Source organism: Vombatus ursinus, unplaced genomic scaffold (genome assembly GCF_900497805.2).
Source record: "Vombatus ursinus unplaced genomic scaffold, bare-nosed wombat genome assembly UNPS02014863.1, whole genome shotgun sequence".
NCBI lineage: Eukaryota > Metazoa > Chordata > Mammalia > Diprotodontia > Vombatidae > Vombatus > Vombatus ursinus.
In genome coordinates, this window is record NW_020954641.1 from 10339591 (window position 1) to 10367287 (window position 27697).

The window sequence follows — 27697 nt, forward strand, 5'->3', positions numbered from 1 at the left end:
CCATTCTTGCCATTTCAAGCACATTACCTACTGATGGAAGATAGGAAGAACAATATCTTTTTGCCAGCAGTTTCAATAAGGACAGACAAGAGAATAGGTGATCCTTATCAGAGTTTGCCCTTCGTTTCCATCTACACACTCTCTTTGATCAGGTCTAACTATGACACTGCTTCCACATTCTAGATCTAAGCTTTTGAACTGATTCCCACCCCAAGAAGAAGAGTATAAGATAAACTGCTTTGACCTCCAGGACATGTGTGTGCCCTGCTTATATGATTTCTAACTGACCTTCAATTTATGTGTGGTTTGGACTATTAATTGAGAGAAAGTGTAGTATACTGAATAGAACTGAGTTCAAAGTCTCCATCTGACACATATGGGTTGTGTGAACCTGGGCAAGATTATTTAGCTGCCTAGTGATCTCCTAGGCAACCCTCTAAAGATAAAGGTATCAAACATGTAGCCACTGAGGCCAATGTAGCCCACAAAACTCCCAAGCACCGAACCAGATAAAAATATAACTGGGAAATACCTTACACAATAAATAAAAAATATAGGAGCAGCTAGGTGGCACTGTGGATAGAGCACTGGCCTTGGAGTCAGGAGGACCTGAGTTCCAATCTGGCCTCAAATCCACAACTCTCAGTAGCTGTGTGACTCTGGGCAAGTCACTTAACCCCAACTGCCTCATGTTGAAAAGTAAAATAAAAAACCTAAAAAAAATATAGTCAAGTACAAATAATGTTAATGTTTTCTGAGTCAACATGTGGCTTGTAGGGATCCTTATGAACAGCCGAATGGCCTGTTTCTACTTGAGTTTGATGTCACTGCTCTCAGACACTAAGGTGCAGAGGTGCTGACCTGCATGGACAAAAGGGGTTTTCCATTAGCCTGTGAGCTCCTTCTGAGCAGGGACTTTTTGTGTGTGTGTGTGTGTGTGTGTGTGTTTGGCCTTCTTTTCTATCCTCAATGCTTAGCACAATGCCTGGTACATAGCAGCTGACTGATTGGTTGACTGATTCACCTAAGAGTTCTCTATACCAATGAAATCACAGACCTCAGCCCCTATTCCTATCCTCTTAGGTTTCTAATGACCTTCCAGGTTACTGATTTCTACCCTCTCTCTCTCTCTTACCTAGCTTAGCCTCCCAACAACAGCATATTTCTGTCTTCCTTCACTGACCCCTAACTCCACTGTCAGTGCCTATAACACTGAGATCCAGGTCAATCAATCATTTGATTGATCATCAATCAGCAGACAGACATTTATTAAGTGGCTACTTATAAGCCAGGCTCTGTGTTAAGTGCTGGGGATACAAAGGCAAAAACAAAACAATGATGCCCTCAGCAAGCTTACATTCTGTAAAGAGAAAGAGAATGTGCACAGATAAGTAAATACAAGGTGATCCATGAAGAGGTGGGGATGGTGGGAATGGAGGGATAGCTACCAGATGGTGGCTGGGAGGGCTGCCAGCCATGACCAGAATGTAACCCCTCCTTACTTTTGCCTCTTGCACTCCCTGGCTTCCTTCAACACTCAGCTTAAATCTCACCTTGGGCAAAGGACCCTTTCCTTTGAAATTAACATTGACATTGTATATATCTTGAGTGTACAGTTGTTTGTAGGTTGTCTCTCTTACTAGAATGCGAGCTCCTTGAGGGCAGGGACCATATTTTTTACCTTTCTCTGCATCTCTGGGGCTTAACCGAGTGCAGGGCATCTAGTAAGTGCTTAATGAAATTTTATTGACTGACTAAACGGCAATACCTGTATGGCCTGGGGCAAGCCACCTAACTTCTCGAAGCCTCAGTTTCCTTATCCGTAAAATTAGGGGGTTGGATCAGATGACCTCTAAGGTCCCTTCCAGTTCTAAATCTATGATCTTATGAATCTTGCTACTGGAGGAATGGGGATTTTTAGGACTGAGATGTGGTTCCTCTCATCAGCTCCCCTCAGATTTCTGGTAGGATCCTGACCATACCTTTCCTTGAAATATTGGGAGATGATTATATAGGGTTAGGGAGCAGTCATTTTTATGGCCAATACAGGAACCAGTAGCAAGATACACATGTGTAAGTCAGTTACAAATTCCCTGAGACCCAAGTAGACTGCTGAATGGGGAGAGATGTATCTCTACCAAGAATTCTTGACCATGGGCTTGAATTCCCAGATGAGGGCAAGGGAGGAGGATGGCTGGCATGCTGGCACAACCTGGAGGAATATTATAACTAGCCCTTGTCCTGAAGAAAAAGACCAGTGGAATTACTCCATCAGGGTGTGCTTGTAGGCCTGGCCCAAGAGCTACTAATGTACCTTTATTCTTGACTCGGGGTTACTGGAACCTAAGTGTTAACCAATCAACTGAACTGCTAACCAATACCTAACTCAGGACTCCAGCTAATTCTGATGTCCAGCTTTCTTCAGGGTGAAACAGTCTTAGATAGTAATGGGGGGTAGAGAGGAAAGGAGAGTAGATAAACTGAAAGGTCTGCATTTTTCTAGGTGAGGAAGGAGTAGCAGTGCCCTCAGCCCTTGGGAATTTTGTACTGTGGTCTGAACTCTTGGCAAGGATACTGGTATGCTTTGTGGAGGATGTCCAAAAATGCTGTTTCTGGGGAGAAATAACGAATTGTGTCTCTGATTTCTCAGGCCTATTATCACCTTTTTCTCATTATGAATAATCCTTTCTTCAAGAAAGAATTTTTTTTTTTAATAAAAATTCACCTGCTGACAGCTTTTGGGCTTGGATATATTCCTGTCTCCTTTTAAAAACCCAAAGTGCTGATGATACTTATAGTCTTGTTCTTGGTCAATATTTAGAATGTTTTTAATGTATATGGTCTCAAGAGATAAATATTGACTGAGGCAAAATGTCACCATTTTCCTCTGGACAATCAATCTTAGTATTCACCAGAGACGGGGGGGTGTTGAATTCTCCTACTGCAGGAAAATCATTTGCATTCTAACAAATTTAATGAGCCCTGTGCTCAGAGAGGATGAGGAGAGGGAATGGATACTGCTAAGGCTGGCCTCCTCCAAGATCAGCATTTCCTTGCAGGGATCTGATCGATCACTCTGGTCTTCTTTGTGTGATATTCCTGAACAATAGGCACTTTCACATCAGAAGCTTGGCTTGTTATAAGATGAAACAGGTTTAGGAAGGGCATAGAAAAAAATGATTCAACCAAAGATTTCAGGTGAGGAATAGCCACCAGACAACCCTAATTCACAGGTTTAAAAATAGAAGGGAACTTTGAGGCCATATAGTTTAATCCCTTCATCTTATAAATGAGGAATTTGAGGTCCATAAAGGTAATGAAACTTACCTAAGATTTCACAGGGGAAAAGTGGAAGAACCAGGATTCAAACCCAACTCCTTTGGCTACCAATCCATAGCTATTTTCACAGTCCTCTGCCACCTCCTACCAAGGACAACTGACATGCTCTTCTGCAGTCTATCATTTCATGACTCCCACAGAGACTAGATGGACCATAGATCTACTATGGCAATATTGACTTCCTTATGTAAATCATACTGTCTTTTCTCTTTTGGCCTTTATAATGTGTGTGGGGAGGGGGTGCAGGGGGACTGCTTTATGCTAACATTTCCACATTTTAATTTCTTTCCTGCTGATGTCATTTAAATCTCTGGGCTATTCTTTCTTTCCTTTTCACTGTTTTATAATCCACCAATTGTCTTATAATCCACAGTGATTTTTTTTTCCAGATGTAGAATACAGCCATGGGCAATAAATTCAATTGTCTAGACTAGTGTTCCATCAGGAATCCTTCCATGACATCTGCTAAAAATTTCAGCATAGCCTCACACAAGCACTTTTTAAGTCCAGAATTGCTGTAGGTCTGAGCAGGGGCCTTTCTCTATGTGTTCCTAACAATGGAGAGCTCCATGAAGCAGGCTTGGCCAGGAGGAAAGCTTTTTGAGAGAACAGCTGGCTCTGAAAAGAAGAGATGTAGGGACCATGGTCAAGAGGCCATGAAAATTGGTATCATTGTGGAAATTCAGCACTCTGTTCTGTCAGTCTCCAAACAAGTGACTTGCTAAATGGCTATTTACCTTATAGGATCAGAGACTTGGAACTGCAAAGTGACCTTTAAGGTCAGCTAATCTAGCCCTCCCATTTTACAGAGGACGGGGTACTAAGGCCCAGAGAAGTTAAAGAGTGATTTGCCCAAGGCCACATGAGTAACAAAAGGCAGAACCCAGATTTGAATCAAAGTCCATTGCCTCCAACACCAACATTCTTTTTATTGAACCTTGTCGACTCAACTTCTTTAAGGATTGTAATAATCACCTCTTAATAATAATAATTGACATTTATACAGCACTTAAAGTCTGTAAAGCACTTGGTATACATTTTCTCCTCTGGGCCATGCAACAACATGGTGATGTAGAGATGATCAGTATTATTGTCCTTGTTTTGTTCACGGGGGATATGAACCTGTGATTTTATCACTGTTGGAACTACCAGTCTGGAAGCTTCCTCCAATTAGCAGAGGTCAATCACCAGTTCATCCATAACTTATATACGGTTTTAGAAAGTTGTTAGAGGCACCAAGAGGTAAAACAATTTGCTCACATAGCTAGTAGGTGTCAGAACCTAAGTCTTCCAGAATCCAAGATTATGCCTCTATCCACTCAACCATAATAGCCCCTTATTCCTTCTTTTCTATCTCCAAGAACTTTTAGCAGATGGGGAAAGTACAGTTTGGATTTCCACAGAAATTCGGATCTCTTCTGACATCAGAGAAGAAAATTTAACTAGTACAAGCATGCTAGCTAGTAAAGAGATCTAATGCACATTCTCTCCATTATGCCTTCTTTCTTCCCCTGAGGCAAAAGGTTTCAAAAGTTCTTGGGAATAATAATGACTAAATCATTTAATTATTTATTAAGCATCTACTAGTGGAAGGCTCTAGTCTATAGGCTATGTGGGGAAAATGATTTGTAAGACATATTCCTGCCCTCAAGGATCTTACTGTCTAATCAGGAAGACTAGGCATAAATATAGGAAAAGATCATCTCTACGTTAGGGAGGCTTAGACTGGATCAGGGGTGGAGAACCTGTCTCTTTGAGGCCATACGTGGCCCTGTAGGTCCTCAAATGTGCCTCTTTGACTGAATATAAACTTCATAGAACAAATCTTCTTAACAAAAGGATTTGTTCTGCAAAACTTGGACTCAGTCAGAAGGACTTAAGGACCTAGAAGGCCACATGTGGCCTTGAGGAGGCAGGCTCCTTACCCCTGGACTGGACTTTAGGGGCTCTGAGAAAGAAGGTTTTAATCATCTTAGACACATCTCTCCCAAAAAAACTTTCCCCAAGTATGAACACCTTGGCTCAGACCCCAAGGCTAGACTTTCCTTTGTCATCTAGACAAATAGTGTCAATTTCAAATAGAACCTGCAGGCTGCACGTTGACTTAGAAAACCACATATTAACATTATTTATATTCTATTTTGTTAAATATATTCCAATTACATGTTAATCTGATGCGATTGTAGGCCATCATGTGGGCTGCCCTGTGTTTGACACCTCTGATCTAGATCTTTCAATAACTAATGGAGAATGGCTTCTCTTGTGAGACAAAAGTGTCAGTCAGTCAACAGGCATTTATTAAAGGCCTCTTACAGGAAGTGGGGTTTGAGCTGAGTCTTGAAGAAAGCCAGCAAAGCCAGGAGGTAGAAACAAGGAGGGAGGGCATTCCAGGCATGAGGGACAGCCTGTAAAAAGGAAGATGGTTAGGAGATAGTGTGTCAAATGTGAGGAACAGGAAGGCCAATGTGGCTAGATCATAAAGTACATGGAGGGGAATAAATTCTAAGAAAAGTAGAAAGGTAAAAAAGGGAACAGGTTGTGAAAGGCTTTAAAAACCAAACAGATGATTTTATACTTGATCCCAGAATTAATAATGAGCTAGTGGAATTTATGGAGTAGGGAAGTGACATGGTGAGACCTTCATGGGAATCTCCCTAATCCCAGCCTGTGAGAGAAAACCATCAAGCAGATCCTCAGGTTGAGCAGAAGATTCCCACTACAGGTCCCTCAAGATAATGTATAAGTTTGATTCACAGTAGAGCCTCAGGGTTCTTCCCCATAGACTCACCCACTCCCTGTGACTGAGACTTACATAGACTCCAGCAGTTGCATGTATTGCTCATCACCACGTCCTCCTTCCACTTCATGGTCCAAATTGAGGATGATTTCGTTTTCAAACTGTAATGGTGGTGGAGTTCAAAAGAAAGAAAATATATCAGTCTCAAGGGCAAGTTCTTGGCTTCAGGGTACCCCTGCGACCACCCAGCCTGAACAAGAATGGAGAGGACCTGTGGGTCATCCAGAAAGCAAGGATGGTCCTGCCATACTGCTTGGCAACCTGGCCTGAAAGCTGTCATGGCTTCACAGTTTCAAGGTCATTCTCCATAAGCATCACCAAGATTTGAGATCATGACTAACTCAAAAACTTTTTTTTTTTTTCTGGAAGGGTCACTTTACATTATATTCTAGCATTAAACAAAACAGTATGTGTTATGATGCCCACCAAAAAAGCAATCATGATTATAGCTATCATTTATGTAATGCTCTCAGGTTTGCAAAACACCTTATATGCATAGTCTCATATGATCCTCCCAACAACCCTAAGAGGTGGGTGCTACAGGTATTATTATCCCCATTGTACAAATGAGGAAACTCAGGCCCAGAAAAGCTAAGTGACTTGCCCATTAGAGATAGGATTTGAACCCATGTCTCTTGAGATTCTAAGCCCTTTCTGATTCTAAGCATCCTGGGTGCAGGGTCAATATCTATTTTTCTACTGATGATAGTCCCTGTGCAAAGCTCACTGCATACAGTGTACATTTGGTTCATGAGGCTTTCATTTCTTCAGGTCTTTGGTCTAATCCCCTCATTTCATGATAGCATATTGTTCTATCCTGACATGGACTCTCAGATTCTATTCAGAGCCACCTACTCTAGGGAAACAACCAGCCGACCAGGAGTTAGAAGATCTGCATCCTTGTTCTGGTTCTGAACTTAATTGAGGGCAAGTCATTTAAACCCTTAGCGCTTTGGTTTCTTCACCTTTAAAGAGAGGATGAGTATACTTGCCCCACCTACCTCACAATGAAAGTGTTTATTTATAAGCCTTAAAGCATGATAAAATATAATCTGTTTTTATTATGACCATAATGATTGTTGCTATAGGCCAGGCAGTCCTATTGGAACATTATTGCCTTTGCAATCCAATCCTAAACACCCATAATATCTGATGACTTTGTATCTCCAGGACCTAGTGCAATGCCTGACAAATAGTAAGCACTTAATAAATGCTTATTGGTTGAATGATTGATTTTGAAGCACATTTTGCCTGCTGCCAGGAAAGCTGAGAGGAGGACCAGGAAAGGAAAGGGATGATTTTAGGTTTATTTTATTCTTAGGGGCAGAGGACAGCACTCTGGGATAGAGAGGAGGTTCTGAGAGAGCTCTCCACTAGAGAAATGAATTCTCCTTACCCTTGGATAGATTCTTAAAGAGAGAGCCTTTGGGGCTCAATTAAGAGCCTCAAGACAGAGTAAAGGTCTCTAACCAAGGCAAGGTCACCAAGGTTTTGTCCTAACCCAACACCTGAGGGGGAAAGACATATAAGGGTACTACCTCTCTCCCAAGACTCACCTTTGGCCATGAACAGCCTACCACTGTGCCAGCAGGAAGACTGACAGAAAAAAGTGCTTAAATTGAAAAGACGAGATGTAGAGGTCATGGTCAAGGGACAAAAGAAGAATAAGACTGTTGTTGCAGAAATTCAGCAGCTTATTCTATCAGCCTCCAAAGAGGTGCTAAATAGTTATTTGTTTCATTTGTTTACAGATGCAAAGAGACCTTCAAGGTCTGCTTACCATTTCCTTTCTCTCCTACCTCCACCCAGTGGGACTATCTTCTTGTCTTCTGTGCTATCCTTCCCTAACCAACTGAATTTGCTCTAGGTGTCAAAATTCCTAGTTATGACTCTTTCAGAGAAACTTGATACTTTTTACCCAAGTCACCTGGCCTCTACTGTCAGACTTAGGATGGTGCTGCACCCTCCAACCTGGCATTCCCATCCTAGAGCTGTGCGGCTTTCTATTATTGAGCTACCCCCTCTCCAATATTAATTATACTTCTTCATCTTGGCCATTTCCTACCCTACCACTGTGTGTTTCCCTTCCCTTCAACCCGACCCCCCAATATACATACTTTCCACTTCTTGCTTTAGGAACTGTAATCAAATCAATACTACTCAGATTCAAAAGGACTTAACTGACTGCCTTATTGTTTCACTTATTATGCCTATGACTTCTCAAACCAAAACAACCCTCCTTGTCCAGCATTCCCCTATGGGTATTGTCTCTTTAGACAATAGAATGTGAGCTCCTTCAGGGCTGGGACTCTCTTGTTCTTCCATTTGTATCCCCTATACTTAGGGGATACAAATCCCCTAAGTATGGACTAAATCATTAGTCCATTCATTCATTTTTTTTATTATTATCAATGGATCAAACATAGGGAGCATATTATGATAAGCATTGATAATACATGTAACCAAAGGACAAGGTCCTTGCCCTCAAGAAGTTTACAGTCTATTTTGGAAAGATAAAATAACTACATATAAAGATAACTACTCCAACAACATAAGGCGGTATCTGTTTAAGTCCCTCTAGAATTTCAGAGGAGGGAGAGATCACTGTGGTTTGAATGGAACTAGGAAGGTTAATGGAAGAGGTGGTACTTGGGCTAAGCCTTAAAAGGCCAGGAGCATTTGGATTAGCAAAAAGGGGATGGGAAGGAAATTCTTGGCAGATTGCATAGTATTCTAGGAGGAGGGATTGTGTGTGTGGGGAGTAGTGACAGAGAAGGCTAGAGAGGTAGTTTGTAGGGGGCTTTGAATGCCAGTCACATTTCTGGGCAGTGACACTCACCAAAGAGAGATTCTGTCTCATAATGTGTGATCCCTCCAGAGCTAAGCTTAGGGCAGGTGGTTATTAATGTCAATTGTTACCATTAAGGCTGTACTACCAAATAATAGAAGCCAAAAAGTAGGTCTCCTGAGAAAAACAAAACAAAACCTGGATCTTGTATATGGATAGATCACGAGAAAAGGTTGGAATGTTCCCACCATATAACAAGTGGTTCCTTCCTTGCCAAGCAGGGAGGGGAAGGAGCAACCCCCCATCCCTCTGAATGGAGTAAATAAGCAGCTGTCTAGAGGCTACAATGCAGCCCCTAGGGGGGAAATTACAGGGTGCTGGCGGAAAGAGAGAGAGAGAGACTGGCTGCTTCTGAACCATTCCTAGGCTGTCTTTGCTAGGGAGCTGAAAGTCCAGGTCACAGTTGGAAATCTCTCAAGCTAGAGTTCAGCCTGAGCTGCTCTTCACCAGGGCAGCCTGGGATTTGCAAAAAAACATTCAGTTCCCACCTGTCTCCCCCCTCCCTAATACCATAAGGAAAGAGACAGGCAAGGCAAATCCAACCTGCAGAAGGAAACAATAACCCCGGGATGAGTGGTATCATCCTACAAAGCAGGGATAATAATACTACCCACTTGCATTTGTAGAACATTTTCCTGTTACAAACCATTATCTCATTTGATCCCTACAAAAGCCCTGTAAGGAGGGTAATCATAATTATTAATGATGATAATAGTTACATTTAGATAGCATTTTAAGTAAGGTTTACAAAGAGCTTTATATAGCATTATCTTGATCTATCCTCATAACAAAGCCCTAGGAAGTAGGTATCATACTATATTATTTATTATTTCCATTTTGTAGATGAGGAAACTGAAGCTCAGAAAGGTTAGATGACTTGACAAATAAATGGTAGAGCTGGGATGCCAACTCAGGTCTTTTAACTCCATGTCTAGTCCTCTCGTTTGTGCTGAATCAGTAAGAAGGGATAACAAAAGGCACAGCAGGGCTAAGGGCATGGCAGGGTCCTTGTCTCAGGGAAGTCTTCACCCTTCATGCCCTTACTATCCCTACTGTGAAACCCTTGGTAGGTTGTATAACAGAATAGCTACCTCAGCACCAGTTCTTGCATGGTGAAGTGGGAGGGAGTTACTCAGCATCCATTGTGCATTGGCTAGCCAAGGCTGAAAGCCTCCTTCTGGATCCTGGTGGGGCATTTTGTATCCTACCCCTGGTCCCAAGCCTAGAAATGGCTCAGGCTTCTGGTGCTTTTAAGAGAAATGACTCACAGATCTCAAAGCTGTTGAAGCTTGTTGAGGCTCTGACCCTTCTTCTCCTTGGGAAAGGTGAGAGGGGCTGCTATTGGGGATAAAAGAGCCAGAGGACAAGGCCCAACCCAACCCCAGGTGAGGCTTTACATAAAATCTTTTATTTCATTAGTCAGAGAGATGGGTACCCATTTGATCAGCCCACAGTAAAGAAAAGTAATTTTGGAATATGCCCACAGATGGTTGAGAATGAATGATAGGGGAAGGGAAATCTAACAAAGATATATAAAATTTTTAACAAAAGGCAGATGCATTTAAGGAGGGGGAGGGGGTTGTTACAAGGATTTATTTTTCCTCTTTTTTTTTTTTTTTACAAAAAGAAACAATTAAATCAAAGTTAAACTAATACTTTTAAGAAATTAAACTATAAACCTATGTTGACACGACTGAAGGCTAGAGCTGTCTGCTCATATTCAAAGAAACCACCTGCTGCTTGGTTATGCTTAGGATGTGTATTCTAAGGCTGTCAAAGAATTTGTTTGACATGCTGATTCCACTGGCCAACCTTTTAATGTCCCAGTTGGAACCCCCCACTCCTTGCATAGTGTATAAAAATGAATTCATCATCTTTTTTCTCCAAACCAGGACTCCTTCCTAACTTCCCTGTTTCCATAAATTAGACCACAATTCTCTTAGTCACTCTTGACAGATACTGATGAATCAAAACTGTCAGCCTTAGAAAGGTTCTTAGGGATCAGTCCAACCCATTCATTTCATAAAAGAGGAAACTGAGACCTAAGTAAGTCATCCAAGGTCATGCAGATAGTGAGTAGCAGAGGCAAGACACCAATCTAGTTCTTATGTTTCAAAATCAAGGAGTCATCTTGGATTCCTCTTACTCACGCCCCGCCCCCCCATCCAAACAGCTGCCAAGTTCTGTCAATTCAATGTCCAAGCTCAATCTTATATTTTCCCCTTCTATTCTTCCTGCTACCACATATTTGAGACTATTAGAACTTTTCATTTGGATCACATTGTAATCCAATGAAAACCAATGAAAGCCCAGTCCTTAGAGCATGCATGAAGAGAATGTACAATATTCTCTGCCTACCATCAATCCAAGAAGTAGAGCTCTGGGGAGTTAGTTTCCAGTGAAGCGTGACTGGGGGTTCATAAGAAACAATGTAAGGATGAAAAGTCTTTTGTTTGATTGAGGAGCTAGAAGACCTGATGGCTCAGTAGAGGCTGAGCTAGAGCTGAATGTATTTATGAAACATTTGAAGTAACAATCTTTCCATTCCTTCCCTGGAAGTTTTTGAGTGAAGAGCATTACTTGCTATGAACTACTAGAAGGCTACCCCAATCAGCTGCCATGTGTCCAGGAACACATGGCACCTCTGCTGCTTTTGCATTTATTCTACCCTAGTCTTAGCTAGGGTCTGCTAGGTGGTGCCATAGTGCACAGAGTGCCAAGCCCAGAGTTTGGAAGACCCATCTTCCTGAATTCAAATCCAGCCTCAGACACTGACTAGCTGTGTGACCCTGTGCAAGTCACTTAACCCTGTTTGCCTCAGTTTCCTCATCTACAAAATGAGCTGGAGAAAGAAATGGCAAATCATTCTAGTATCTCTGCCAAGTAAACCCTAAATGGGGCCACAAAGAATCAGACAGGACTAAAACGACTCAACAAGTCTTAGGTAAATGAGTATTCAAAACCCAGAGCAGAAACACCATGTTATGATTTTGTGAGCTTTGAAAGGTTGGAAAAACCATCAGAGGTCCCCTCATCAATAAGAATTGGTAACAGAGATCACTGGAGCCATGAGCAGCCATCGCTAAGCTCATGAGGACCTAGTCCTGAGGAGTAACTTCATTAGCTCAACCAAATAGTAGGTTGGCCCATCAGCCAGGAAACCAAATCTTTTAAGAAGCTAGTCCAGCTGGGCAAGGGAGTGACTTCTCAGGCCAGGGATCTAAAGGTACATTTTAGCCCCATTTACTCTACATATGAGGGGCAGCTTGGTGGCACAGTGGATAGAGTACCAGATCTAAAGTCAGAAAGACTCATCTTTAAGAGTTGCAATCTGGTTTCAGACACTTACTAGTTATGTGACCCTGGGTAAGTCACTTAACCCTGTTTGCCTCAGTTTCCTCATCTGTAAAATGAGCTGGAGAAGGAAATGGCAAATCACTCTAGTATCTCTGTCCAGAAAACCCCAAATAGGGTCATGAAGAGTTGGACACGACTGAAACTACTGAACAACAACAACACTCTACATACATGCCTCAGTTTCTTTGTGCTTCAAGATTGAGCCCATTTTTCTTAGGGACAGAGTGCTTGTAGGAAGGAAAGTGTGCTCTCAGTTTAGAGAAGATGTTTTATACCAACCGCTTTAAGTTTGAGCCTATTCGTCCTAGGGACTGACAGTGTTTAAATGGCATTGTGGACTCAACCTTAAAGCAGATGGTATAAAACATCCCCTTTCCCCCAAACCTAAACCTATTCTTTCCTCTGCACATAACTGATCCCTGGAGAGAGTGTGGGCTCAAACTCAGTGTTCAATGCAAAACATCAGTAAATATCTCTTTGCAAAACCTAATTGCCCCTCCTAGGTCACTACCTTGTTATGGCAGAGGGGCTCATATATCTCAATGAAACTATGGCTATGTTGTGCAGGGTTATTCAAGACAGACAGGTCATAGTGGAGAGTTCTGACAAAATTCCCAACCACTTCTGTATCTGTCATGAAAACCCCAATGGACGGTATTAAAATATAAAAAAATATGGCACCAGAAAATGAGCCCTTCAAGTCAGAAGGTGTCTAATACACTACTGGGGAAGAATGGAGGACAACTACAAGTAGTTACTGTACTAGTGAAGTGGCTGGGCCAAAGCCAAAAAAGAAGCTCAGCTGTAGATGTGTCTGGTGATGAAAGGAAAGTCCAATGCTATAAAGATCAATATTGCATAGGAACCTGGAATATAATATCTATGAACCAAGAACAGCTGAATGTGGTCAAACAAGAGATGGAAAGATTAACCATCATCTTGGGTGTCAGTGAACTTAAATGGGTAAGAATGGGTGAATTTAATTCAGATGATCACTACATATATCACTGTGGGCAAGAATCCCTTAGAAGAAATGGAGTAGCCCTCACAGTCAATATAAAGACGAGAAAAGCAGTACTTGGGTATAATTTCAAAAATGACAGAACGATATGTGTTTGAATCCAAGGCAAACCATTCAACATCATAGTACTACAAGTCTATGCTTCAACCACTGAGGCTGCAGAGGCCAAAGTTGATCAGTTCTACGAAGACCTACAATATCTTCTAGAAATAACATAAGCAAAAGATATCACATTCATCATAGTGAATTGGAAGGCTAAATTGGGAAATTAAAATACATTGGAATAACAGGAAAGTTTGGCTTTGAAGTACAAAATGAAGCAGGCAGAGGCTAATATAGTCAAAGCTGTTTTTTTTTTTCCCAGTAGCAACGTATGGCTGTGAGAGCTGGACTATAAGGAAAGCTGAGTGCCACAGAATTGATGCTTTCAAATTGTGGTGTGGAAAAAACTTATGAGGGTTCCTTGGATAGCAAGAAGATCAAATCAGTCAATACTTAAAGAAATTAACTCAGAGTATTCACTGGAAGGTCAAATATTGAAGCTAAAATGTAAATATTTTGGCCACATAATGAGAAAACAGGACTCATTCAAAAGGCCCTGATGTTGGGAAAGACTGAAGGCAAAGGGAAAAGGGGATGGCAGAGGATATGATGGATAAATAGTGTCATGGAAGCAATGAACATGATCTTGGCACACCAGATGGGAGGATGATCAACAGAATAGAAACCTGAACTCCTCAGGATTACTCCTAGAATCCTGAGAGAGAAGTGGTCAGCCACTATCTGGGAACCAAACCTGAGAGTTCAAGTGGGGATTAAGAACAGGAAACCAGAGGCCATTCTACAATAGGGTCACAGAATCATATATCTGGGGTTGGAAGGAACCTTAGAGGTCATTTAGTTTAACTTTCTAGTCTCATAGATGAGGAAACTGAGGCCCAGAGCCATTAAGTAACTTGATCAAGTTCACAAGTTAATGACAGTAATTATAGTAATAATCAGCAATCTTATTCCTCTTAACTCATTTTTCACATATTCTGTGTTCTATCCAAACAGCCTGCCCTCTTGTCTTTGCATACATAATTCCCCATGTCTGGGTTAGACTCTCTATCTCCCCTAAACCCTGCATATATTTCAGTCCCCTAAGCCCTTCCTTCAAAGTCAAATTCTCATGTTACTTTCTCAATAATAGCCTTCACTGATCTTCTTTCCCCTTCTCTCCTCAAATTTCTTATAGCGCTTTGCTTGGCTCTTCTTTGTCCATATCCTATTCTGTATGATATTATATTTATTTGTATATATGTAACATTTTCTATTATATACTGATAGGCAGCATTGCATAGTGGACAGAGAGTCAGTCTTAGACTCAGGGAGACCTGAACATAAGCCTTGCTTCTGACACATACTAGCTATGTGACTATGGTCAAGATACAATCTCTTACTCTTATAACAACTCTTTTTTTGTTTGTTTGTTTTTTGTTTTGTTTTGTTTTTGTTGTTGTTGGTTAGGCAATGGGGTTAAGTGACTTGCCCAGGGTCACACAGCTAGTAAGTATTATGTGTCTGAGGCCGAATTTGAACTCAGGTCTTCCTGAATTCAGGGCCTATTCAATGTGCTACCTAGCTGCCCCTAAGCAACTCCTTAAAACTACACATTACAGACAGGCTGTTGATCTCAATGACTGAAGGCACTTTTTATAAGTAGGAGTTCCTCACAGTTATGAAATTACAGGCACATATCCTCAAAAAGTATATTCTCTTTAACTCAAGGATATGGAACCATGTCATTTTTCATTTCCATATTTATAGGAAGCCAGCTAGGTGGTACAGTGGCTAGAGTGCTGGGCCTGGAGTCAAGAAGAACTGAGTTCAAATCTGGACTCAGATACTTGCTAGCTGTGTGGCCTTGGGTAAGTTACTTAATTTCTGTCTGCCTCATCCTCAACTGTAGAACAGGAATGATAGAAACATTTACTTCAGAGGGCTGAGTGAAGAACAAATGAGGTAATATTTGTTTTTGGGGGGGGAGAGAGGCAATTGGGATTAAGTGACTTGCCCAGGGTCACACAGCTAGTAAGTGTCAAGTGTCTGATCTGAGACTGGATTTGAACTCAGGTCCTCCTGATTCCAGGGCCAGTGCTCTATCCACTGAGCCACCTAGCTGCCCCAAATGAGGTAATATTTATAAAATGCTTAGCACAGTTCCCAGCATATAGTAGACACCTAATAAATGCTTATTCCCTTCTCTTCCTCTCCATAACATCTTGCTCAGTTCCCTACACATAATAATAAGACACCACACTTTTATTTCATTGGTATGAGGATGCTATCCATTGACTCAAATGTCTTTAACTTACTAGATAAGTCTTAGAGTTGCCTGAGGCTCAGAGAAATTAATTGAAGCACAGCTAGTAAATGTCAGAGGCAGAATTTTAATTAGTCTATTCTTGACTCCAAGTTCAACGTTTTATCCATTATGTCTTACAAACAATATGTAATTCATAAATGTTTCTTGATTTGAACTGGGTTCAAGTCATAGCTCTGACATTCCTGAACTCTGTGATCTTGGATAGGTTGCTTTCTCTCCAGGGCCTGTCTTCTCATTTATAAATAGAGTGCGTTGGTCAACACAATCGACCCTTTCCCACTCAGAAGTTGGGTGAGTCTATGAGTCTGTGTCCACATTCTTTCTTTGCCTTGTCTCCACTGAAAGAGACTGTGAGGCACTCTAGGAATAAAATGAAGCCAATCTGCATGCTCAAAATTTTCCATATGATGAATAAACTCATTTGGTTAGAGAATGGTGCTAATGACGTCAAGATCACAGGTATGAGACTATATCCCTAAACTAGGTCAGGTTTCTCACAACAGTATCCCAATGGGGATTAGGTAAGAACATGTGACAGTTAAGTGAAAACTCTATCTATATGGCCAGAAAGGAAGATATCAAAGACACTTCCAATTTGCCACTGTTGTGGTGTCATCTTCAGATACAAGACTTGTTACATTTCTAACTTCACAGGTGAGATCAGAGAATAAGACCAGCTCAGGCATTATTCAGCAAATTTTCTTCTGAAGCAGTAGGTAAGATTGACATATGTTGTAATTATCAGGAAAGAGGAAGTGATTGTCTAAAAGTTAATGCATGGGGTGGGGGCTTCTCAACACTTCCAGCTGACTGGGCATAAGAAATAGGTTTCATTACTCAAATTTGATGACTTTTCATTTAAAGAAAATCAACAACAACAAAAAAAAACCTCATGAGTAATGACTGTTGGATTTGATATGTGATATTTTCTTTTTCTATGCTAGGCAAAAATTTTAGTCCACATCTCTGTCACCACATGACAAAGTCAGAGATGTCTCCAATTATGCATCTCTTCTAATCCAGTTTATATGGTTCCTTTAATATACAGCCAATCTGACTGATGATAGGCATCTTGGATGCACATACACATACACATACACATACATACACATACACACACACATATATGTGCATATACACACATATTTTTATATTTATAGATATTTGTTGTTAAGTCATTCAGTCACATCCAAATCTTCATGATCCCATGGTCCATACTGTCCGTGGGGTTTTCTTGGCAACAATTCTGGAGTGGTTTGCCATTTCCTCCTCCACGGAATTAAGGCAAACAAAGATTAAGTGACTTGCCCAGGGTCACACAAGCAGCAAGTGTTTGAGGCCACATTTGAACTCAGGTCTTCCTAATTCCAGGCCCAGCATTCTATCCTTGCAAACTTCCTTCTGTTGTCCCTTACCATCTAGCTGCCTCCCTATCTACGGATATGAATGTCTGCATCTCTATATCATCTATATCTATCATCTATATCTATTATCTATCCAGGAGTTAAAGCACAAACCAAGCACAAAAGGGGAAAAAATCCTCTCTAAACACAACTTAAAGAGGTTATCAGGAAGGGAACCAAAGAGATTTGTAGAAATAAAGTGCATTTTAATCTTAGCTTCAAGCGAGAGCATGATAGAATACTGGCCAGATTCTATCTGCCAGTTTTTTTCCTCCCTTGAACATAGTCATAAATGTCCCCTTTTGACCACAGCTGAAGCTCATTGTAGACAGGAACAGACAATCGTTAATGAGGGATGGGTTAGAGACTGGGATGCAACATACAATGCCACCTTCATTTTCTGCTTCATTTATTACCTTTTTGAAATCTCCACACCTCTGATATTCACATAGCATCATGTCAAAGAAAATTGGGATTGTGGCTTTCCGGAGTTCAACTTCAGGAATGAGTGTCATTTCTAGAATTGGTCCAACCATCCCAGGAATAAAGCAGATTTTGTTCTGCCCTGAAAAAAAAAAGAGGTATATATGCATGTTAAATTTAAATGAGACTCCCTCAAACATGGCATGGGAGAGAATAGAGGGAATGTGGATAAACAAGATGGATGATGTGCAATTAGTCATCCTTGAACCAAATTAAAAAGAGTATATTAGTATAGCTTATGCAAAGGGATACTTGGAGTTGTGTCTTTGCATCATAAGAAAGATTTCACGTTGGGGAAAAGAGCCATGCAAATTGGAGAGCTGCATTACAAAGAAAAAAATGCATATTTCAAAAATTCAGCAGTAAAGTTGTTATTCATATGCTAATAGGGAAGATGCTGGTAAGTATAACTGATTCAGAAGTAGTCTATTTGACTTCACTGGCACCCTAGTCAAAGAATGACATGCCTAATACTCCTTATTATAACCTTCAGGAAAAATCATGCATCTCTGATTGGTGAGGGCAAGGTCCATTTTTTCTTCAGATGACAAAATTGAGAGGCAAAGGTACACAGTGGATAGAGGAGGACTGAGAATTGGAAATACCTGCTTTCAAATTTTACTCTGAATCTTACTAGCTGTGTGACTCGGAGCAAGTCACTTAAACTCTTCCTCGGGCAATTTACTAGGTCTTACCTACTAGGCAGAAATGAGTTGTACTCTACTTTGCACACTAGTGGAAGGAGCTTTCTCCTTTCTTTGCCAAGGAAAATAACTCTAGAAAGCGTCCAGAGAGGGACAGCCAGGTTTGTGAAGGGTTCCATACTAGGTTAGGATTGATGGGAGGAACTAGGAATTTTTAGACTAAAGAAGACTCAGGGGAACACGAGAGCTGTGTTCAAGTATTTAAAGTATCTAAAATATTTGGCAGACTGTCACATGAAAAAGGCATTAGACTTACTCTTTTTGGCCCCGTGGGCGGCAGAATTAGAAGGGAAATAGCTAACAGAAAAAACAAAATAAGTAGGGAGCTGGTAACGCTAGCATTTATGTAGTACTTTACATTTCATAAAGCATTTTACATATGTCATTTAATAACCACAGCCTTGTGAGGAAGGTACTATTATTATTCCCTTTTACAGATAAAAGAATGGAAGCCAAGAGAGATAACTTGCCCAAAGTCACATAGCTATCAAGTGTCTAAGGCTGGATTTGAATTCAGGTCTTTTTGAATCCAAATCCAGTGCTCTATCCATTGTACCATCTAGTTGCCCTTGATGAATTCAACTCACTTGGCCAATATGATCTATATACTTGAGCAGTGAAAGAACTGACAGGTATGATTTTTGAGCCACTGTTAGTATCCCTTGAAAGACTGTGGAAAATGGGAAAGGCACCACAGAGAGCTGGAAGAAGTCAGACGTTCCAATTTTCAAAAAAGGAGGAAAGAATTAAGTCTGCAAACTTTTGGCCAATAGAGTTGACTTTGATTTCTGGGAATTCCTAAAATGGATCATTAAGGAAAGAGAGAGCTGGCAAACATCTAGAAAAGGAAGAGGTGTTTACAAAGAGCAATAGGACAATGATGATGAGGTCATGCTAGACTCATCTTCATTCCTTTTGTCAAGGTTACTAAACTGGAAGATGAGGAGAATACTGTGGGGAGAGCTTACCTAGATTTTAGAAAAGTAATTGATAAAATGTTTCACATTATTTTTGCGAAAAAGATGGAAAAATGCATGAAATTGTAGTACCATTAGATAGATTCAGAACTATCTAGAATATCTAGATAGTATAAGTTAATGGTTCAATATCAGCATGGCCAAAGGTCTTTAGTGGAATATTTCAAGGATAGGCAGAGATACAGAGTAGGTGCTATATAAATGCTAGCTATTATTATATTAATGCCTATTGGATGTAATCTTATTAGATTTAGCCCAATTCTAGCCTGTCAAGATCTCTTTGGATCCTTACTCCATCATCCATTCATTTGGTTATCTCTTCCAGGTTGGTATAACTGTACATTTGATGAACACGCCATCAATCAACTCATCAATGGACAAGCACTTAATTAGAACCTACTGAATGCCAGGGATTTGTGCTTGTCCCTGTGCTTGTTTAATACATTTTTTCAATGACTTGGATAAAGACATAGATGTCATGAAACCTCTTCTGAAGTCCCCATTTCCTTTCTTCCCAAATTACTTTGTATTTATTTATATTTGTTATCTCCATATTTAACATTCTACATATACATACATATATAATACATGTGTGTCTATGTGTGTGTATATACTTGCGTGTATACATGTGCACACACACACACAAACACTTGTGGTCTTCCCCAGTAGTATGGAAGCTTCTTGGGACTTAGGCTTATTTCATTCTTTGTATTTGTATCCCTAGCACCTAGCAGTCAGGTATGCAGTTGGTACTAAGTAAATGGTTGTCAATTGATTAGTTGATTGATGGCATGCTCATCAAATGTACAGTTATATCAATCTGGAACAGATAGCCAAGAGACTGAATGACAGAGTGAGAATCTAAAGGGATTCTGACAGGCTAGAAAACTGAGTTAACTATAATAAGATTACATTCAATAGGGATTAATATAATAATAGCTAGCATTTATATAGCACCTACTATATGTCAGCCTGTACTAAGCACCTTACAAATATTATCTCATTTGATCCTCATGACAACCCTGGAAGGTAGATGCTACTATTATCCCCATGTTACAGTTGAGAAAACTGAGGCAAATAGAGGGTAAGTGAATCAACTGATAAACATTTATTTAGCACATACTATGTGCCAGGCATTGTGCTAAGTGCTGGGGATACAAAAAGAGACAAAGACAATCTCTACCGTTAAGGAGCTCACAATCATGATTCTAGATTAAGTGCCCAGGGTCATGTGGCTAAAAAGTATCTGAGGCCAGATTTGAACTCTGGTCTTCCTCTTACGAGTAATTGGCTTGCACTCCAAACCAACACTTCTCTCCCTCCCAGACAGAATATTTTCTTTGCCTGAGGAATCTAAAAGTAACTTGCATATAGTAAATGCTTAATTAAAAAAAGTCTGATGAATTAAATTAAATTCAATAAACTTGTTCTAGATGGAGATGTTACTTCTCTTGGGAAGTAATTTTGGTATAAATATATTGTTCATGGAAAAAGGTAAAAAAGAGGACAAGCTTCTACTCTCTTACATATTGGTAAGATTAATTTAATAGAATTAATATTTAAGTGCCTTGGAGCAAGGCAGTATGAAGGACTATCAATAGAACAAGTGATAATTATATAGTACTTTGCACACCTTGCCTCATTTAAGACTCACCACAATCATGTCAAGTCCAAATACTGAGAGATACTACAAGTATTATTATCTGAATTTTGCAGATGAGGAAAATGATGCTCAGCAAAGTTAAGTGCCTTGCTCATGATCACCCAACTAATAAGTACCAGAAGTGGGATTTTAACCTGCATCTTCCTGACTCATGTCCAAATCATATATTTACTATAAGATATTGCCTGAGAACATATACTTTAGGTCTTTAAACAGAGGCCAAATGAACATTTTTCAGGCAGGTTGAGATGTGCTGTTTGTGATTAGGCCAGTGACCTAGAGTGCTCACCATGTAACATTGGCAATGCTGTAATTCTGAAAGGACAACCTGGTCTGGGCAGGGCCATCTAAAGTGCTCCTACAATCACCGATCTGAAGGTGGAAGGGGATTTTGAGGCCATTTAGCCCAATCCCCTTATTGAGGAAACTGAAGCCCAAGGATGTTAAGGGACCTGCCTAAGATCACATAGGTAGAAATCTTTAGAGCTAAGATTTGAACCCAAGTCTTCTAAATGCAGTCAATGCCCTTTCCTCTTCCTAAATGTCAATGCATCCTTTGATAATGGTGCAACGGACAGAAGGGGACCAGATAAAACCAAAAGGTTGATTACCATCAGGTAACATGGAAGCAGGAGGTACGGCCAAGGTCTTTTCAAGAGGAAGTAAGAGTCAAGAAATTAGGTATGCAAAGAGTTCAAACTCATACAAAAGATACTCTTCCCAATCTGACTTACAAAGCACAGCAGCCATGCCAACACTGTTTTGAGCACCTGCATTTGGGGCTCACCTCGTCCTCCTCCACCTTCCGCACAAGCTTTAGTTGTGGACAACTCTTTGTACTGCAAGAAGCTGAGTCTGGATGGTGAAAGGAAGAGGAAGGGGGTTCAGGATTCAGGTTGGACCAGAGGACTCCTGAGTTTGGCTTCCTATTCTGATTCATAGCTGTGTTCACTGGACATTGGACATTAAGAAAATTGATGTTAGGAAAAAGACACAAAAAGAAGCATGAGGGAATTATAAGCAGTAGCTCTGGAGCAGGGTGGGGAGGGGCATGCTCAGAGTGAGGAGGCTGGCACTGGGACACAATCTGTATTTTAGCCACCAGCTACCTCCTGCTTCTGGGCCTCCTCAGCAGCATTTTGGTTAATCCACTGATCTATAGTATTGTAGGAGCGGCTTTGCCCCAAGGTTCTCCTCCTCAAGCCTTAGTCACCTAAGAGAAGCTCTTCCTACTGGGACACAGCTTCTCCTGCCTTCTTCGTTCAGTCCTCAGCCTGGCAGGTAGTCTGTTTCACGTGCCTCTTGGTTCCCAGCTGGCATGCGCCACACAGGCAACCTTTCTCTAAATAAACTGAACATCCAGAGTCTTTGTGTGGGCAGGATTGTTTTTCTTTTCTGGGGGGAGTTGGGGCATGGGGGGGGGTAAAGGCTACTGTTGTGCAGCCTGCTTGCTGCCTGGAGAAGTATTTTCAGATTAAAACTGAGAATATGAACAGAGAGGAACGAAGGTGATTCTTAAAATTCTAAAGTTCAAATTAAACTGAATTCTAGAACAAATTCTCAGAATTAAAAAATTGGCAAGACATAAGTGTTAGATGACTAAATTATGGATGCCACTCTAATAATGTCTTCAGCCAGTGAGAGTCGAATGGGGGAGTCAAGTGAAGGATAAGAACTCTTTCTGAGACTATCAGCTTCTTCTTGGCTACTTCAGGCTCAAATCTTCACCAGGGCTTAGGAAGAAAATCTTGCTTTTTGTGTGTTCATAATGATTACTAATCTCTATTTTTCCCACAGTCCATATCACTTAAATTATCAAACCATAGTAAGGTTTTAAAATTCAAATTCAAGTGGATGAATAGATAGATTGTAAATGAGAAGAGGTTAGATATATTCAGTGAGCTTTATGGTCTAGTAATAGGAAAATAGTCAATATAATAAAAGTCTTTAGAAAACTCAAGGCCTTCAGGTATGATAAGGATTTATTTAATATGATCCAAAAGAACAAGGGGAAATGACAGAGGCCTGGGCCTTCTGTGATACCTCTGACTTGTTTTCCCTAGCAATCTACTGAAGAGAAGTTCTGGAAATGGGAGAAAAGGCAGACATAAAGAGATGATGATCCTTTAACCAGAATGTGATTTCAATATCCCTAGAGATTGTCTGAAATGTAATTGTCTTAATTTACATCCAAATGAGACTGAAGCATTCAGTAGATGCAAAATTTATATATGTGTAAATATATGCCCATGCAACTGTATATACTCTGGATAAAGAGATGCTTAGGGTTAATGGAATACAGGCAAATCTGGCAAAGGATAGCTCTTCAGATAATATACCTGCTGCAGTAGTTAAAGGAAAGTGAAGGAAAGGATGGGGGAGGGGATTTCATTCAGTGGAACTGAATCTCATTAGGGACAGAAGCATTATGTTGGGGAAAAGCTTTTAAAGTTAAAGTGCCAATATGCTGTCAAGATAAAAACCTATCTCAAGTCACACAGCCCTTTGTAATGGTGGCGGTACTGAGTGCTTCAGGAATAAGTTTAGATATGTGGGTGGAGAGTATGTCCTGTGTTCCAGAAGTTTCTCTGGGGCCCAATTTTGAATTTGTTCAATAGAAGTAGCTAGATTCATCTATTATTTGTCTCATAGACATATGGTAAAATTTAATGGGGAGAGTTTAGGGTTCTTTCAAAGGGTTTGCTGATAGAATCACTATAGATTTAGGTGAAAAGAAATGTGGGGAAATCATGTACTCCTAGGCGGCAGTTGAGGCAATAGGAGGTATAATCTTGGATGGGTCACTCTAGGTCACTGTTTCCTTGTCTATAGACAGTCAGTCAGTCAGTCAGTCAGTCAATAAGCATTTATTATGTACCTACTATGTGCAGGCCATGGTGTCAAGTGCTGGGGATACAGGGAAAGAAAAAAGATAATCTCTGCTCTCAAGAAGTATACAGTCTAGTGAGGGGGTTGAACCAGGTAAACACTAAGGTTTCAACTCACTGAAATTTTGCAAAAACCACTCCTACTAAGGTAATTCAGCATATTCTCTGAAAACTAAAGATGTCCTAACTACTATTGCATTTGGCCTTCTGTGTATCTTCTTAACAAGATGCATCTAATAGACACAGAAGGTCTAGGAAATCAAGGAGTAAGGGTTAGAAAGGTCAAGTAACACAGGTAGAAACAGGCAAGCAGACAGTATCCATCCAGAGTTCGGCTAATAAGAGAACAAGAATGCCTGATTAGCACCTCACCTTTGAGTGTAAATGATATTCCTGAATAGATGTGTTGGGGTGGAACTCTGGCTTTATGGGATGGATACCCATAAAGGCTAGCTCTTATTCCTCTCTCATCACCACAGATGGTAAGAAAGGTAGCACTGTCAAATTGGGGAGTGGAAATGGAGGGGCAACAGAGAGGGCTGTGTTCTGGATCATACAAAAGCTTTCCCTTCTTTCTCTCCTCCAGGAAGCCAACCACATACCAATCATAGCATCATAGATCTGGTGTTGGAAGGGACTATGTTATGTTGGCCATCCAGTCCAATCTCCTCATTTTATTGAAGAAGAAACTGAAACCTAGGGATGCTACATGACTTGCCCAATATCACACAAGTAATTGGTGCTAGAAGCAGGATTTCTGCCCAAGTACTCTGACTCCAAATCCAGTGCTTTTTCCATTGTACCAAAGCTGCTTCTCATATAAAGAGCTAAGGTTCATTTAGATCTTTTTGCACCAGGAATCGGCTAACATTAATTTTACTTCTTATTTCCTAATTCAACAAACTCTTCTTACAGATATTCATAAATACCCAAACAGATTGAAGTTAATATCTTTTTATACCCATCCACATAACCAAAATTAAAGGAAAACCTGCCAAAAACCATTATAGTTATATAAAATTTTTTGTGTACAGAACAACTACAAAGAATAGCATATGGGAAGCAGCAAGAACACAGAGATAGATGAAAAACAATATAAAACAAAACAATGTAGATCCCAATTTTCCCAATGGTTCAATGAAGTTGGGATGGCATAAACCTGTGTAGATAAGCTTTCTGAAGGCTTATGTTTCAATAAGGGAATTCCCTATCTAGAGTATTTTGGGTAAGAATTCTCCCCTGTACCTCTTTTTATGGTAAAGGGCTAGAGCAGGAGAATTAAGTTCTTACATAACAGGCTGTGGGTGGAAAGGAGATAGAGCTGGAGTCATAGAAAGCAATTTTGGCATTTGGGGAAGCCATCAAAATAGCTTTTTAAGAAAAATTCAGCCGAGAATTTAGAGCCCTCAGAAAAAAAGACCTCAGATCTCAGGACCCAAGACCCATTGAAGAGAGAAAGAGTATTTTAGGATCATAGATCTAGAGTTAGAAGGTATCTGAAAGACCATCTAACACCCTCATTTCCTAAAAGGAAACTGAAGCACAGAAAGATTTTTTTAGTGACTTGCCCAAGGTCATATAGGTCATAATAAAATCATGATTTAACCACAGGCTTCTAAATTTTGGCACTCTGGGGCAAAGTTCTTGCAGCCCAACTCCAGTTACAGCTCTAGGTAGAAGTGATCAGGAGAGAAGAAGTTTAACTATGGAAAAGGGTCTAGAAAGGTCAACTCCAGAAAGTCTCTTAAGACAGGAAAGAGTGGGTACTCTAGGTATAAACTGGTAGGCATGATCCAGAGTCAACAAGAGTGACATTGCTGAGTAGGTTTGAGCTCTCATCCCAGGGCAGAATATTTTTGCTCTCCGCTCCTTCTTGAACTCTTTGCTGTGCAGGAGCAGTCCTGGGCTCTCAGCCAGAAAGAAGTCAAAAGCATACAGGTAAATCCTGTCCCTGATTAAGGCAGAAGAGGCAAAGATCCTAGGATAATCTCACAAGCTCAAGCATAACAAAAAGGGGCGTCTTCGTGTCTACAGAGCCCTCTCCTTGAGTCTGAAAGGTTGTGATATTAAGCAAGTCTACAATGCATCTGCCAAACCAACCGCCAATCTGTACAGATAACTTACACACTCTATTTTGTGAAAGGACAACAGCCTTGTCCTCTTCCCCTTATTCCCAACTTTGTACAGCCCTTCAGGGCTGAATGCTGGAGCTGCTCCACAGCTGTGCATCCCTCCCTCTTTCATTCACTGTACAATCAGGCTCTTATTAAGAGCACTGTGCTTACAGTAATAAACGGTTATTTCTAGCTCCCGACACTGAAACCCCCATCTCTCGCATAACAGATGGTCTTCAAGGAGGATTTTGGCGTCTGCAGATGTGTTTATCTCAACGTGCGTGTTTACTCACCAAGCTTGTACCACATATCACGGATGGCAAAGCCAATTAACCGCCTCATATCCCCATATCTAGGAAGAGAGAAAACATCAACATTATTGACAGTCTCTGGGAATTAAATAAAATATCATATTTAGTAAATCTGAAAGTCAACTTACTTATTCAGGATCTTATTGTACTTGGCATGAGAGAACTGTTCCAGCTGCAGGGAATCCTGGGTGATAAAAGCCACTGCCAGATGAAAATAGTTGTTCCACAGCTGTAAATTAAATAGTAGGAAACAATCATGGTGTGGGACTGAAAATGAGAAGTCATATTAAACTCTGGGTAATGGTGAATAATTTATGAAGATGGCAGAAGACACCAGCATAGCCAGCATAATTGTGCATTATGCAATCTTCCAAGCAGCTCCTGCCCGGAAATTAGTATTGAGGCTAAAGTGATGGCAATGGAATGGAGTTTTTATATGCACTGACCTAGGTTCTCACTTGTAACAAGACAAGAAAATAAGTGAGAAGAATTACAAAATGAGAGAGTTAGAAGGAACTTCAGAGACAATCTAAGTCTAGCCCATACTTGAACAAGAAATCCCTCTAAAGAATTCCTGGCAATAGATTTTTCAATGGCATGGTATTTGTTGTAATGGGATTTGATCTATATTGGGCATTTTTCTTCTGAAGGGACAGACATTCCATGGATTCATCAAGCAATGAATCACAAAACATTTATTAAACACTTACTATGTGCTGTGCTATGCACTGGGGATACAAAGAAAGGTAAAAACAGTCCGTGACCTCAGAGAACTTAACAGTCTAATTGGGGAGACAACATGCAAAAATCTAGGTACACACAAGATATATACAGAGTAGTTTGGGCATAATCTCAGAGGGGAAAGTGGGATAGAGATGAGAAAGGCCTCCTGCAGAAAATGGGATTTGAGCTGAGACTTGAAGGAAGCAGGTACACTAAGAACCAGAAACTGTAGCTCTGTGTTAATGCCAGGCACTGTGCTAAGATACGAAGAAAAAAATGAAATAGTCTCTGCCCTCAGGAAGCTTACATTCTATCAGGGTAGACAACATGGAAGATAGTGTGGTATACTAGAAAGAGCATTGGCTCCGGATTCAGAAGACTTGGGTTCATAATCCCATCTCTGACACTATTTTGTGACCTTGAGCAAATCACTTAACTTTGTAATGATTCAGTTTCCTCATCTGTAAAGTGAGGAAAGGATTGGACTAGATGACCTTTGAGGTCCCCTCTAACGCAAAGATCCTATAATTCCATGCAGATGTAAAAGTACGTATAAAATAAGTGTGAGGTAATTTTATTGAATACACATACATATATCTGAGGGAAAGGGTTGAGATCAGGAAAGATTTCCTATAACAGGTGATGTTTGAATTGAGCTTTGACAGAGGTGAGGGCGGGGTGCACTCCAGACTTGGAGGATA

At 40.5% G+C, this 27697-nt stretch overlaps 1 protein-coding gene across 1 annotated transcript in view; it reads right to left on the minus strand.

Moving 5' to 3' along the window:
• The window catches only part of DOCK2 (dedicator of cytokinesis 2), a 497074-nt gene that overhangs the window by 46187 nt on the left and 423190 nt on the right, over positions 1-27697 (minus strand). Inside the window, exons 31-34 of the mRNA XM_027841714.1 lie at positions 26402-26502; positions 26256-26314; positions 17550-17698; positions 6152-6237 (exon numbers count right to left, since the gene is read on the minus strand). Of these exons, the coding sequence (XP_027697515.1) occupies positions 6152-6237; positions 17550-17698; positions 26256-26314; positions 26402-26502 (395 nt within the window). The remainder of the gene's footprint in view (positions 1-6151; positions 6238-17549; positions 17699-26255; positions 26315-26401; positions 26503-27697) is intronic.